The sequence below is a fragment of the Petromyzon marinus genome, chromosome 54 (assembly GCF_048934315.1).
Source record: "Petromyzon marinus isolate PM22_M1 ecotype Great Lakes invasive population chromosome 54, UKy_Petmar_22M1.pri1.0, whole genome shotgun sequence".
NCBI classification, from domain to species: Eukaryota; Metazoa; Chordata; class Hyperoartia; order Petromyzontiformes; family Petromyzontidae; genus Petromyzon; species Petromyzon marinus.
The window spans coordinates 7,777,815-7,793,237 of NC_133720.1; the positions used below are offsets into that span (position 1 = coordinate 7,777,815).

Below are 15,423 nucleotides of genomic sequence, written 5' to 3' on the forward strand. Positions count from 1 at the left end.
CGTCGTCAAGTGGAGGCGATTCTGTTTAAGCGGACGAGACTTCACGAGGCCGGCCGACACTCGTCGGGTGGGTGGGGTAGGGTGGGGGGGTGGTGTAGGGTGGGTGGGGTAGGGTGGGTGGGTGGGGTAGGGTGGGTGGGTGGGGTAGGGTGGGTGGGTGGGGTAGGGTGGGTGGGTGGGGTAGGGTGGGTGGGTGGGGTAGGGTGGGTGGGGTAGGGTGGGCACCCACGTTCCGCTGCCGCTTGTTCCAGGGCATCTCTCGCTTCTTCTCCAGCACGGCCACGAAAAACCCGCCGGTGTTCTGGTGGTGCGGCAGAATCCGGACGCTGCCCCCAGACACACGGCAGGGAGGAGAGTCGTCGCCATCACCGTCAGCGTCGTCGTCATCATCACCGCCGTCGTCATCACCGCCGTCACCACCGTCGTCGTCAATCGTTTAATCCCCGCGAACCGCCCACGGGGAGGGAGTTTCACGACATTGGCGCGCGGCGATCCATCAACCCCTCGCCTCCGCCGCTGCCTCGGCGGAGGCTGCATCACAGCAGCCACGTGCCCCACCACCGGCCGGCCAGTCGGCCGGCCGATCAAATAATGAGTTTATAAGGATGAAGGAGGAGGTCGCGTACGAGAGGTGGGCACCTTTGTTGCCCTTCATCCGCACCTCCGATGAGCACGGTTGGCCCCGTGCGGTGCGTAAGAAGTTCAACGCACGCACGGACGGACGTACGTACCAGCGGTGGAGGTTGAGACTCTGGAGAACCGCCGGGTCGGGCGGGGGGAACATAGTCTGGCGCAGCTGGGCGCGACGCTCAGGCGGAACCGACTCCAGGTTCTCGAACCACGACCCGTCCTTCGTCATGACCTGAACATGGTCACGCACGCACACAAAACAATAATAACTACACAAAGGTCCCCCGTGTCGTAGTCTACACACACACACACACCGTTGGGTTGTCAGCGAGCACTTATAGAGGCTGGAACGGACGCACGAGAGGGTGGGTGTGGGCAGTACCAGGGTACTCATTGACGAATTGAATTTATTTTTTTTATTTTATTTTACCAGGTATGGCGCACTGAGCTGTGTAGCACTTTTTCAGAAGCGACCTGGCCACAAAATGATAGCTCAACGAAGTGGCTTGTCATCATCATCACCACGTGGACATGTATAGCGGTAGCCAAATATAGTAAAACCTTGGATTGCGGGTAACTTGGCCTGCGAGTGTTTTGCAAGACGAGCACATTTTTTAAATAAATATTAATTAGATAAACGAGCGAGGGTCTTGCAATACGAGCAGTGTACGCATACGCTTTGTACTGCCGAGTGTCACGTGATCACAACTGATATACGAGTGCTTTGATATACGAGTGCTTTGGATTACAAACACGTTTCCGGAACGATTTATGCCCGCAATCCAAGGTTTTACTGTATTCTCGAAAGCACGTCGATTCTAAATGTGGAGAGGAAAAACCGGAGGGACCCGGAGAAAAATCCCCGCAACCACGGGGAGACAGGCACACAAACACCAACAATACAGGCATCAGGGTCGGGATGGAACCCACGATTTGCTGTATACCCCATGCAAAGTGGCTAAGATCTCGCCGAGTCGAACATCGGACACCACTCTGAATTCAAAGTAGTATTTTGACAGTCCAGTGACAAACGTTACTCTGTGGCAGGCTGAATAAATAAATTCTGGCACCCCCCCCACCACCCCCCGCGCTATTGTGCGGCCCAGAGGTCACTTGAAGAAGGGATCTCAGAGGTGGCTCTCTGATGTCCACTTCCACGGGCCGTTCTCCAACGCGACGGGGGTTGTCGAGCTGCTCGCCGAGGAGATCCGAATGGACGCCACCGTCCCATGACGTGACGCGGCAGCAACCAATCATCGTGAAAACCGGGCGGCTCGGCAAACCCGAGAGTTTGATTCCTGTCCGCGGCTCGCATCGGCCGTGGGTGGCGCCCGTTTAGCCAATGGGACAAACGGGCAAAGTGAGAAATTGGAAGCTATCAAAGAAACACTAAAAACACGTACGGATTTTTTGGAAGGATCGAGGCGGGGAACATTTTTTTTTTTTAAAAGAGTCAAACCTTCCAGGCCGTGAGTCCCGGCATGCGCTTGAGCTGAGTGAGTTCTTCCGACACGTCCACCAATTCCAGGGCTCCTGCACGAGGAGGATGGGTGGGGGGGGGAATGGGTCAGGGGTCACGTGGAGATCAACGAGAGAACTGAAATGCAGCGCACCGATATTTCAATGTAATGGTTGATTTTTTTTTCATTTTCATCAGTGCATTTTACAACGATAATACGGATCATCGGCAGACATTGATAAAGCAAAAGGAACAAAAGCGGGAAAAGTGCGCAAATAAACGTTGTGAGGTGCGCGCTTATAAAGCTGAGAGGAACGTACGCAGCGGAGAACGACGGTACACGCTCAACCATCATTCACCTCCACTCTGTCCATCACTCCGTCCGTTTGTTCGTCCATCTGTCAGACTTTCGGTTTGTCTGTTAACATCGCGGTGGCTAGGAGATGTTAACTACCTCGCCTGGTGCACAGGAGGTCGTGGGATCAATCCCGACCCTGACGCTTGCTCTATGTTTGAGGTTTGCGTGTCTCTCTCTCTCATCATCATCATCATCACGGTGGCTATGAGATGTTAACTACCTCGCCTGGTGCACAGGAGGTCGTGGGATCAATCATGACCCTGACGCTTGTTCTATGTTTGAGGATTGCGTGTCGCGCTCTCTCTCTCTCATCATCATCATCATCATCACGGTGGCTAGGAGATGTTAACTACCTCGCCTGGTGCACAGGAGGTCGTGGGATCAATCCCGACCCTGACGCTTGCTCTATGTTTGAGGTTTGCGTGTCTCTCTCTCTCATCATCATCAGCCTCATCACGGTGGCGAGGAGATGTTAACTACCTCGCCTGGTGCACAGGAGGTCGTGGGATCAATCCCGGCCCTGACGCTTGCTCTAAGTTTGAGGTTTGCGTGTCGCGCTCTCTCTCTCATCATCATCATCACGGTGGCTAGGAGATGTTAACTACCTCGCCAGTTGCACAGGAGGTCGTGGGATCAATCCCGGCCCTGACGCTTGCTCTATGTTTGAGGTTTGCGTGTCGCGCTCTCTCTCTCTCATCATCATCATCATCACGGTGGCTATGAGATGTTAACTACCTCGCCTGGTGCACAGGAGGTCGTGGGATCAATCCCGACCCTGACGCTTGCTCTATGTTTGAGGTTTGCGTGTCTCTCTCTCTCATCATCATCAGCCTCATCACGGTGGCGAGGAGATGTTAACTACCTCGCCTGGTGCACAGGAGGTCGTGGGATCAATCCCGGCCCTGACGCTTGCTCTATGTTTGAGGTTTGCGTGTCGCGCTCTCTCTCTCATCATCATCATCACGGTGGCTACGAGATGTTAACTACCTCGCCTGGTCTACAGGAGATCGTGGGTTCGATCCCGACCCTGACGATGCCTGCTGCTGTATATTTGGAGTTTGCGTGTCTCTCTCTCTCCCCGTGGTCGCGTGGATTTTTCTCCGTGTCCTCCAGTTTTTCCCCTGCACATTTAGAATCGATGTGCGTTCAGAGTATTTGGCTGATCTAAATTTCCACGCGATGATAAGGCCGCTTTGCGGCCAGGTCGCTTACAAAAAAAGAGCTGTACGGCTTCGTGGGCCTCACCTGGTGAAATAAAAAAGAAAATCGTTTCTAGTTTTTACAGTTCAAAGCGAGCTTGGGCAGGACACGTCCCTTGGGGTACGACGGCGACAGGCGCCGGCCGTGGTCGCGACCAACCGCGGAGTGGCAGCGAAGGGGAGAGGTAAGGCGCCCGAGAGGACGCACCACCGGAACATTCCGCTCGCGCTCGCCAACGCGCAGCGTTTGTCCCCGGAAAGCTTTCCCATCGGCGCCACGGAAGCCGACGACGACAGGGGGCGGGGGGGGCGACGGGCAGGAGGGACAAGCGGGCAGGAACGACGGTGGGCAGGGGGGGCAGGAACGACGGTGGGCAGGGGGCGACAGCGACGCACCTTGGCTGCTGTGGAGCAGCGAGGCGACGACGGCCTCGTTCTCCACGGGGTTCAGGGAGCACGTGGAGTAGACCATGCGGCCGCCCACTGCCAGCAGCTCGGCGCCGCGCACCGAGATCCTCCGCTGGAGCCTGCGGAGCGACGGAGAGACGCGGTCACGTGTGGGAGACGTGAGGGAGACGTGGTCACGTGTGGGAGACGTGTGGGAGACGTGGTCACGTGTGGGAGACGTGAGGGAGACGTTGTCACGTGCGGTCACGTGAGGGAGACGCGAAGGACCGAGCGGAGTCGAGGGGTGGGCGACGTGAACTAATAGGTGGGTGAGACATCAACGGTGTTCATGGTGGGCGAGACCATCAGCGGTGTTCACGGTGGACAACGTCACCATACGTAGAGGGTGGGACAAGTCGAGGGCAGCCGCGGCGGCAATCGGCTCGGCGGCACCAACGCAACGCAGGAGCAGAAAACCAACGCAAATCTCGGGGCCAAGCAACCCCGCCTCTGCCGCACGTGCTCTAAAATGGGCAACGGGCCGTCCCCCACGTGACCGTCGCCACGCCCGCGGTGCCACCCACCCACCCACGTGACCGTGCCACCGCCGCCACGCTGGCGGTGCCACCCACCCACCCACGTGACCGTGCCACCGCCGCCACGCTGGCGGTGCCACCCACCCACCCACGTGACCGTGCCACCGCCGCCACGCCCGCGGTGCCACCCACCCCTGCAACAGTGCGACCGTCACCACGCCCGCGGTGCCACCCACCCACCCACGTGACCGTGCCACCGCCGCCACGCCCGCGGTGCCACCCACCCCTGCGACAGTGCGACCGTCACCACGCTCGTGGGCGTGGTGCCACCCACCCGTGCATGTTGAGGCCGTTCCCTGGCGTCCACTTCTTCCACACGTCGATGTTTTTGCGAAGTGTTCCATCGCCGCTAAAAACAACAACAACAAACGATGGCATCTCAAGTCCAGGGGATGGTTTTAGATTTGCCGACCTCCTGTTCACTACCCCCTTCCCCAAACCAGAGCTAATAATAATGATGGATTAGGTGACATAGGAGAGGAGCTGGCCCAGTGATTCATGCACCGGGTCGTGAATCTGGCAACCCGAGTTTGACTCCTGGCCATGGCTAGCATCAGTGGCGAGTGGGATCTGGATTTGCAACGATGGATGGATGGATGCTTGGTTGGATAGACATAGAGACGGAGAGATGGTTGGTTGGATGGACCGAGAGAGAGAGATGATTGATGGAGATATGGACAGAACAACAGAGAATGGATCGTTGAATGGACAGACGGAATGGAAAGATTGACTGAATGGAAAGACGGATGAACTGACGGAAGGAATGACGGATGTGTGCGCAAATGACGTACGTACGTCTGTGTGTGCGCGTGGTCTCCCTGTTCAGGCAGATCGACCGATGTGACACACGGACGAAGTGGCGATGGATCGACAGATAGAACAACACACCGATGACTGACAAGGCACATGGCAGACGATATCCAGATGGACAGACGGATGGACTGATGGGACTGGGCTGCCACGGTGGTGAGATGTTAACTACCTCGCCTGGTATCCAGGAGGTCGCGAGTTCGATCCCGACCAGGGGCGGAGTCAGGATTTTGACTTTGGGGGGGTTGACTTCAATATTCTGAGATATCCAGTTTATGTTTTACAATGGGCGCCACAAATGTATGAAACAAATTTTATTGGATTTGAACGCGGAGTTTATTAATAGGTCGGAGCGACTGATGTGGCTAATAAGTTCGAAAGGCTGCCGCTCAAGCAGCCTGCAGGGCAGCACAAGGTGGCAGCCTGCAGGGCAGCACACAAGGTGGCAGCCTGCAGGGCAGCACAAGGTGGCAGCCTGCAGGACAGCACAAGGTGGCAGCCTGCAGGGCAGCACAAGGTGGCAGCCTGCAGGGCAGCAGCACAAGGGGGCAGCCTGCAGGGCAGCACAAGGTGGCAGCCTGCAGCATTTTGCAGCAGCCGGATATCCGGGTATCCCGATTACCGACTTTCCCCCCCTGTGGCTCCGCCCCTGATCCCGACCCCGACCCATGTATATATTATTTGGAGTTTGCGTGTTCTCCCTGTGGCCGCGTGGATTTTTATCCGGGTCCTCCGGTTTTTTTCCCTCCACATTTAGAATCAACGTGCATGTTGAGTATCTGGATCAAGTTTCAATGTCCACATTATAAGTCACTTCTCGTTGGGCTCTCGTTTGTATAGAACAAGTCGCTTCTGAAAAATAACCCTATAGCTGAGTGGGCTTCACCTTAAACACACACCATACACGGACGAACTGGCATTGGTCCCAAAACCACACTACCAATTGTGAAAAACCACCTGCAAAATTGCGGTTTCGTAGCTTTCACAAGCGACCGACCGACGGTACGAACGCTTCGCGTTGGCGCTCGACGCACGGCACACCTGCACGGCACGTCGGCGAGGATGCGGTCGAAGCGGAGGAACCGGCGCGTCGTGGCGGCGGTGGCGGTCGCCGCGGCCTCCCCGGCCGCCGCCGACGTTGCCGGCGTCATCTGCAGCAGCGGCAGGCTGCCGGCGTCGTGGTTGCACACAATGACGCAGGGGCTGTGCAGGCGTTTCGACTGGTGCACGAGCAGGTAGCAGCGCTTGTTGTCCGAGTCGTTAGCGATGATGAAGCCGTCTGCCAGAAGACAGAGACAGAGACAGAGAGAGAGAGAGAGAGAGACACGGATGGAAGGGACGTCAAGTTTACTTGTTTATTTGTGGAACCGGGAGCGAACTCGGGAGAGATCAGGATGAGTCTTCATTTGCAAGAGAGACTACTCCAGGTCCCCCTTGACCAGGGGTAGTCTCCGACGTAGGGAAGAACCCACCTCGTGTCCCGCAAATGTTCTTGTCGGGTGGAGCAGCGGTTAGCACACGGCGCTCTGAGCGTGACGCCAATTCCATTCCCGGCGTTACAGCGAGAGGGACCTGGGGTTCCATTCCCGACTCGGGCACCTTCCCGTGTTGAGTTCGTGGTTCTCCCCCTTGCTCCGCTTGGTGCTTATTCCGAGTTCTCCGTTTTTCTCCCATAGCTAGATAACAATCGACGTTATGCATGTAGAACTTATTTCGCACGGTACTTAGCCAACCGTGCTAAGCGGAGGTGCCGAATGTAACCCAATGCTGCAAAGTTACCTGCAAATTACTCAATTGAGATCAAAGACAAAGATGCCCCGTACAGGTAGTCCCCGACTTACGATATTTCGATCTTATGATGGCGACAGCGATACGACAAAATTGTACGATATTTTTAATTTCGCGCAGCAGGCAAACACAGCAGCGTACGAGGTACGATACTGTAACTTGATCATCGCCATCCTCCTCTTCCGACAACGAAGTTAATGTAGCCATCAACAACCTAACATCGTTCAAGTATGCAGACGACGGACAGAATCTTGGCGAGTAACAGTAGAATATGATACGTTACGATACGTTCAATGCACGTATGATACGTAGCTTTAGCGATTTCATTTCAGGGTTACCACGATACGTTGCTTACGTTCAATGCATGTTAAAAGTTTTTTTTTATAGCAGATAGGATTGTTTCCTGAAAAAAAACTTTATATGAAATTGCAGTTCATATAGGTAGGCTAAGAATTTACCTCGTTTTTTTACTTAAAATTTTACTGTGCAATACAGTATTGTAATTAATAAATATATACAGTATATCGTTTATACAGTACGGTACTGTAAATTGCTCTGTTTTGCTAAATTATCACCATTCTTTAAGACTCCTGGGTAGGCTAGGCCATCTTCGACTTACGATGGGGTCGTCGTAACGCATCTACCCTGTCTTTTTGTGCGCGTGCGTGTGTGCGCGTATGGGTCGATTCTGGGGAGACAAAGGCGGCCGGGCGTGTTGCTGGCCACCCACCCCCTCGTGTGCCCGTGCCGGCCTTCACAGGTGGTGCTACTCGCTAACAGCACTTGCCCCTACAGTCTGCTAAGGCTACACGGGAGGGGGGATCTTTGTCTTTGTGTGTGTGCGTGCGTCATACCGGGGAGAGGCGTGCTCATGTCAGAGTGCAGCATCTCGATCAGTTGCGCCGTCTTCGAGCCCGGCGCTGCACACATGTCCAGCACCTGGGGATCAGCTTCACGGTCATCGTCGACAACAGCAGGCGCAGCAGTGACAGCAGTGACAACGGAAGCAATAGCAGCAGCAGCAGCAGACGCAATGGCAGACGCAGTACAGGCTTGACAGCAATTATCAAATTGTACACAGCATGATAAGTCGTGGGTTCGATCCAGGTTTTTCCCTCCAAATCTAGAAAGGTGCATTTAGAGTATATGGCTGCTATAAATGTCCACGTGATAAGCCACTTCGTTGAGCTATCATTTGTGCGAGTGCCGGTGTAGTTTTGATGACAACAGAACAAGATGGATTGATAAGGAGGGGTTGGGATAGGCCCGGTCGTAGCTGGGGGGCTGAAAAGTATTCAATCATCATTGTACCAACAGCAACAGCATCAGCAACAACATACTAGAGATGACGACGATGACGAATGAACAATGAGGCTTCCCGTATGATACGTAAGCTTTCGTGACCAATATTATAAAGAGGTATTTTTGGGTTAGATATTTACAGCATCTAATGCAAAATAAAACCTTTACTATGGATGAGGCTTCCGTCCATCTCACGTTACCTTGTGGTGCGGCTCCACCTTGAGCAGGAGCGGAGGAATCATGCTCACCGCTTCTTGGCGGCTGATATTTCCCTGTTACGGTTAAAGGCAAGAAGCAACACTGTTATTATCATCAACACGACTACGATTGATTGGCCAGGAAGGCCTCAATTGGGAGTCTCATGCCTCTCTCAGGTGGTTTCTGCCAATTATTCACAGGAGTGGGGGGGGGGGTAGGGGGGGGCGATGATTGCTACCATTCTGACTTCCAATTCACTCAGAATTATATCCGGTGCAGCAGCAGTGAGGTAGGACCTGGTTACTCCAGCCCAGATATGACTGCAGCAGGTTCTCGGCTCCGGCCAAGTCCGTGCTTTGTACAGCGGCGATAGTTTGTTTGGAGTTAAAGGTGGCGAACACGTCGTGCAAACTTAGCCAAAATAAAATAATAAAATAACACAAAAAAATTCTCACGACGTTTCGGCCACAACGCAAGCGGCCGTCTTCAGGTGAAAGGCACAGACCTGTCGGGACGACAGAGCTCTGTCGTCCCGACAGGTCTGTACGTCGTGAGAATTTTAATGTGTTATTTTATTCTCATTCTACGTGACTTTACCGAAAGAACCAAAGAAGGTGAATCCTTGCAGTCACGAAAGCTTTAAATCGAAATTTAGCCAAAATAATTCGATTTTGTTTTCCTGCTCCAATGAGCATTGAGGCGGTGGTGGTCACCTCCTGCAGAGCCAGTGGTGGAAATTCCACATTCCTATGATAACGGAGAGGGGGGGGGGGGAGTCTCTCCATTTGAGAACCACAATTCACCTCCCCACAAAGTGGTACTCATTTTATCGACCCTGGATGGATGATGAGCCGAGTCAACCCACGACGAGGATTTGAACTGTATTCGCGAACGTTTTAATTTATTTCGCGCCGTACGTAGCCAACCGTGCCAATCGGATTGCAGGCCGCTCGCTTCGCCACCAACACCACCAGGCAGACGGCCACCGCATAGCGGCGCTTTCAGGTGCGCTTCTGCGGCCGCCTGGAACGCTCTTCCTTCCGATATCAGGAAGACACCGGAGCTTTTCACTTTTACATCATCATCTAGACTGACAAACTCATTTCTGTACAACTGCTTTTTGTTGTTTAGTTTGTTGTCTTTCCCCGTCCCCCACACCCATACCTCCCAATTAGCGCAGTTGGCTCCGTAGAGTGCGAAAGAAGTTCCACATTCACACCAACGGACATCACCGATATTTTTTTTTTATCGAAGCCAGGGGTCGGCCACCTGCGGCTCCGAAGGCTGCACGGGACCCTTTAAAGGACTTTCTTCGTGAAGTCAGTCATCAAGGACCACCGTCCGTCTCCGTATTCACCACGTTGCATTGCGGCTCCTGAAATTCTTTCTTTTTCATATATAGATATTTTCCGAATTCAAACAAAAATGGATCATTCTTGTTATTTTCGGTCGCCGACCACCCCACCCCCCCACCCCCCCACCGCTCTCCCTGGGGTCTGAGCGAACCACCGGGGCCTCGGGTCCGCAACGCGACTCACCGACTCCGTCTCCGTGATGAGGAACTGGTGGAACGCCTCCAGCAGGTGGCATTTGCGGATGCTCTTCCGGCTCAGATTCACCTGCCAGCCAAACTCGTTGGGGTACCTGGAGGAGGAGGAGGGGGGCGGAATCGTGATAATTTTGAGTTTTTTTTACCACCGCGCAACCGAGCTGCGCCAAAGGGGGCACCCCCCCCCCTTGGCAGAGCCAGCCCACGAGGCGCCAGGTTTTTGGCCGCTGACGTCGCGCGCAAGGAACGAGCCGGCGGGGTCACGCGCACGACGAAAATGATGATTGTCAGAATCAAGAGTATTTATTTAGACTGGAGGAATCCGATGGGCTATCAAAGCTCTTTTTCGCAGATGTTCGGTAGGGGCAGGCAAGAACGTTGCAGCAACAAACAGTACAACAACATGGTAGGAGTGCAGAGTACAAGAAAAGGTAAACAAATCACCCACAAACAACGTCTGGACGGACAGATAAGACTTGACGGACGAACTAATGGGATTGATACGCGGACGAGAGGGATGGAATGATAGGCTACGGGATGAACGAACGGAACAAAAGACCAACGGACAAACGAAAGGACTGACCGACAGCTGGCAGGATTCACAGACGAAACAACGGACGGACATGTCGACGGATGAACGGGTGGACAAATTAACAGACAAACCAACAGGTGAACAGACGGACGGACGGACAGAGGGAAGGGAGGTGAATGATGGCCGAGCGTACCATTCGAGCTGCTGTGGAGCCTCCACGGGCTGCCCGTCGACCTCCAGCCCCACCAGCTCGCTGAAGAACTTGCTCTTGAGGCAGCGGAGAAGCTCATCGGCGTGGCTGCAATTCACCACGCCGAAATGAGTACCTTTCACTCCACGCGCCGCCAGCATCTTCAGGAAAATCGAATCAAGCCTCTTCGAATCCTCAAAGAAGCTCCCAGCCGGCATGCGGGGCAAAACATCCCGACGCCATTCCGAAACACTGCGCAGTATGACCCCAGAAACTATATTTATTACACAAGGCAATGGCCCACTGAGCTATACAGCTCTTTTTCAGGAGCGTCCTGGCCACAAGTGATTGCTCAACAAAGCGGACTGTCACGTGGAAAATGTATAGCAGCAAAATACTCGAAACGCAACGTTGATTCTAAACGAAGCAGGGAAAACCGGAGGACTGGAAGACAAATCCACATGACCACAGGGAGAACACTCAAACCCCAGATATACAGCAGGTGTGTCAGGGTCAAACCCACCAACCTCCTGGATACCAGGCGAGGTAGTTAACTTCGCGCCACGGCGGCGCCCTGGCAACACATCGAGGAGTCTTGCGAGCAAACGGGTCGCGGTAGAGCTCGCAACGATTAGCCGAATCGCGACGGGAGCCGAATCGACGCTGCCCCTACCTCTTGTATCCCGTGATGCGGAACGTGGCGGGCAGCGGCTCTCTAAGGGCCTCCATGAAGGCGCCCCACTCGTCCTTGGGCACGATGGCCTGCTCCTGGTAGTACGCCTCAAACTGCTTGTTCTCCTTCACGATCTCCGCGTAACCGGCTCCCCAGCCACCCTGCCGGGTCGACGGAAGGCAGACGCACGCACACAAAGTCATGAAAAAATAAAGAATAGGCTTTACCCCCTTTCTGGCACTAAAAGAGGCGTTAAGATGTCCAAAACCCAATATATATTACACCTATTGCAAAGCATGAAGTTTGCATTAACTACACAAACTTGCGGCAAAACATGCAAACATGCTCTGACAATATATGCATTTTCTTTCAAATGGATTGGCCTAAACCTTCTTTATTGCCGTGTCTAGCCAGTGTTAGAGCAGTGATCAATGCCAAAGACTAGTGCAAGTATCAAAGTAAGAATCACTCGGGGTTGAGCAGTTATATATCTATGGGACTTTTTTGCCAGTACCACAACTATGAAAAAAATAAGAATAGGTTTTAACCGTTCTGGCAATGAAACAGGTGTTAAGATGTTCAAACACTAAATAGACACCTATTGCAAGGCATCAGATCTGCATTGGCCGCACATACCTGTGGCAAAACATGCAAACACACATGCTCCGATTGTGATATTGCCGAAACAAAGTCCCATAGCGCGCACAAAGTCAGCAAACCTACACCCGCCCCCACCCCCCTTCCACCGTCCAACCAAGTCGCGCTGGGATCCGTGGATGGGAATCAAACTCTCTCCCCGTGGTCAAGTGCATTTTTCTCCGGCTCCTACGTTTTTCCCCTCCACATTTAGTCACATGGGTCTGGAGTATTTGGCGACCGCTATACATTTCCACACGATAATAAGCCACTTCGCCGAGCGGTCATTTGTGGCCAGGTCGCGTCTGAAAAAAAGAGGCATATTTGCACAGTGGTCCTCCAATAGTAAAATAAAAAAGGTTGCTTTTTTTCATGTGATGCTAAGCACTCCCCCGCCACCGATTCACCCTTCTGAGCCCAAAATTAAAATAAGGTCCCACTAAATTTAGATTTAAAGCTTTCGCAACTGCAGTGATTCATATTCTTGGTTCTTTCGGTAAAGTCACGTTGAAGGGAAACAATAAAATATATTGTTTTATCTATATTTTATTATTTTATTGTTTCCCTTCAACGTGACTTTCGGTAAAGTCACGTTGAAGGGAAACAACAAAATAAAATATATTGTTATATATATTTTATTATTTTATTGTTTCCCTTCAACGTGACTTTACCGAAAGAACCAAGAATATATATAAGGTCCCACTATTTATTGCATGGGGTCGTTTAGTCGGGGTTTTCCTTTCTCCACCAGCTTCCGTTCTCTGCCTCCTTCTCTGGTCAAACGCACGGTCCTCATGTCTCGTCCCACAGCATCCTCCCATATCACAGTCCCTCTGCCGCTTCTGCCCTGCATCGGAGGCGTCTTCCTGGCGCCTTATAATTCACGTGGTTTTTTTGGGGGGGGGAAATATAGTTGTCGTTAAACCCGCCACACCACCCGACACGGCCGATTAGTAAGGTTTGTCACGTAAACAAAAAGTATTTTCTACATACGTGACTTTACCGAATGAACCAATGAGTATAGTAATTCCTGCAGTCACGAAAGCTTCAAACCTAGATTAAAACGTGTAAATTAGCTACTACCGCAGCACAACCGGTGTGTTGGAGAGTAAGCCCACAACCAGCTTAAAAGTCGCAACGAATCTTAACGTCGTTCATTGAAGCTCTGTCGTCCCGACAGGTCTGTTCCTTTCACCTGAAGACGGCCGCTTGCGTTGTGGCCGAAACGTCGTGAGAATTTTATTGTTATTTTATTCTCATTCTACGTGACTTTACCGAAAGAACCAAAGAAGATAAACCCACATTTACAATTTGAGCATCGTGACGTTTCGCTGGCGATTGTGAACCAGCGTCATCAGGTCGAGGAGTCTGAATTGTGCAGACATCTTCCCGTTCCCATCTTAAATAGAGGGGGGTTAAAGGTCATGTCATCGCTGTGACCCGAACAGGATCAAAGACCAGAGGGGGGTGAATGTAGTCATGTCGATTGTTACTCTTGAGAATTTGTTGGTGGAGTTAAGTCGCAGTTAATCAACATACAGCGGCACGCGTTTGCGTTTAGTTTGCTGTCCTGCCCCGCACCTCCGAAATTGGCCAAAGTAGAAAAATTACATCCATAAATTACTTATGTTTGGGAAACATACAGAGCAATCATCTCCTCCCCCTACTGTGAAAACTTGGCAGGAGCCTGCTGAAAAATAATCTTGAGACTCAATGAGGCTTTCCCTGAGTAAATAAGCGGAATTATAATCATCAGTCAAATGAGCATTGAGTGTATCGCTGCTCATCTCCTGCTTACAGCCCTGCAGAGCTATCGGTGGAAATTCCACATTCCTATGGCCGGGTGGGGGGTCAGTCTCCCCACGGGACGACCCCACGAATGTGAGACTCGCTAAATAACGAGTGGGCCTAGACCCTGTCGTGAGCAACTTGCGGCTCAACGAGACCCAGGCAACTTGTGGCTCAACGAGACCCTGGCCTGAGCAACTTGTGGCTCAACGAGACCCAGGCAACTTGCGGCTCAACGAGACCCTGGCCTGAGCAACTTGTGGCTCAACGAGACCCAGGCAACTTGTGGCTCAACGAGACCCAGGCCTGAGCAACTTGTGGCTCAACGAGACCCTGTCGTGAGCAACTTGTGAAGGCAACCACGCAGCACGTTGCTTGCTCGCCACGCTGCCGAGTTGAGAACATTTTGATACTTTTTTTTCCGCCATCTTACGTGGGGAGACTCGGCGCCTCGGGTCACTGTGGGGACCGCGCTACGTGACGTCACCCAGGACCTCCCCGGCCCCCATTCGTTAACACGGCCACGTGTCCCCCCCCCGTCCACCCCTAACCAAGATGGCGGCCCAAACACCCCCCACCCACCACGTTCTAAATGACGTCACCCCACACGCATGCTATACTGTAACTGTATTTAAAATAATAAAAAAATAATCATCGACCACTCAACTCTTTCGCCTCCGTCTCCTCCATCTCGCCTCTCCGCCGCGGGCTTCTTCATCCCGGGTCTCTTCCTGCGGGTCATGGCGACGGAGCGGCACTGGAGGCGAGCGGGCGACGCGAGCTGGAGACTGGAGGCGAATTCAAGTCTCGCCCAAAAGCCGCCGCCTCCTCCTCCTGCTCCTCCTCGTGCTACCACGCGCTCCCAGAGGCGCAGCGGCGTTTGCATTTCCCCCTCCGCCTCCCCCCCCACACCCCTTCCGCCTCTCCCCCCCCACACCCCTTCCGCCTCTCCCCCCCCACCCCCTTCCGCCTCTCCCCCCCCACCCCTTCCGCCTCTCCCCCCCACCCCTTCCGCCTCGCCCCCCCCCACACCACCCCCTCTCCCACACCCCTACACCCCCCCACCCCGCCAAAGGCTCCGCCCCTTGTCCGGCTGGAGACGCATACCCATTGGTCCGAGGTCGCGCGCGTGACTTTAGCGGGAAAGGCCCCGATTGGCCGGCGCGCGTTGCGTGGGGGGGGGGTAGAGGAGGGGGGGGGTAGAGGAGGGTGGGGGGGGTAGAGGTGGGGGGGTAGAGGGGGGTGGGGGGGGTTAGAGGAGGGTGGGGGGGGGCAGAGGGGGGTGGGGGGGGGTAGAGGAGGGTGGGGGGGGCAGAGGGGGGTGGGGG

The 15,423-nt window shown here is 53.6% G+C and overlaps 1 protein-coding gene across 1 annotated transcript in view; it reads right to left on the reverse strand.

Annotated features, from left to right (window-relative positions):
• The window catches only part of NSUN2 (NOP2/Sun RNA methyltransferase 2), a 31,289-nt gene extending 16,275 nt beyond the window's left edge, over positions 1 to 15,014 (reverse strand). The window contains exons 1-12 of the mRNA XM_032974736.2: positions 14,763 to 15,014; positions 11,672 to 11,832; positions 11,002 to 11,106; positions 10,266 to 10,371; positions 8,730 to 8,801; positions 8,082 to 8,166; positions 6,481 to 6,718; positions 4,904 to 4,978; positions 4,043 to 4,173; positions 2,090 to 2,163; positions 732 to 862; positions 230 to 326 (exon numbers count right to left, since the gene is read on the reverse strand). Coding sequence (XP_032830627.2) covers positions 230 to 326; positions 732 to 862; positions 2,090 to 2,163; positions 4,043 to 4,173; positions 4,904 to 4,978; positions 6,481 to 6,718; positions 8,082 to 8,166; positions 8,730 to 8,801; positions 10,266 to 10,371; positions 11,002 to 11,106; positions 11,672 to 11,832; positions 14,763 to 14,981 — 1,494 coding nt within the window. The 5' untranslated portion in view covers positions 14,982 to 15,014. The remainder of the gene's footprint in view (positions 1 to 229; positions 327 to 731; positions 863 to 2,089; positions 2,164 to 4,042; positions 4,174 to 4,903; positions 4,979 to 6,480; positions 6,719 to 8,081; positions 8,167 to 8,729; positions 8,802 to 10,265; positions 10,372 to 11,001; positions 11,107 to 11,671; positions 11,833 to 14,762) is intronic.
• Positions 15,015 to 15,423: the final 409 nt, after the last annotated feature.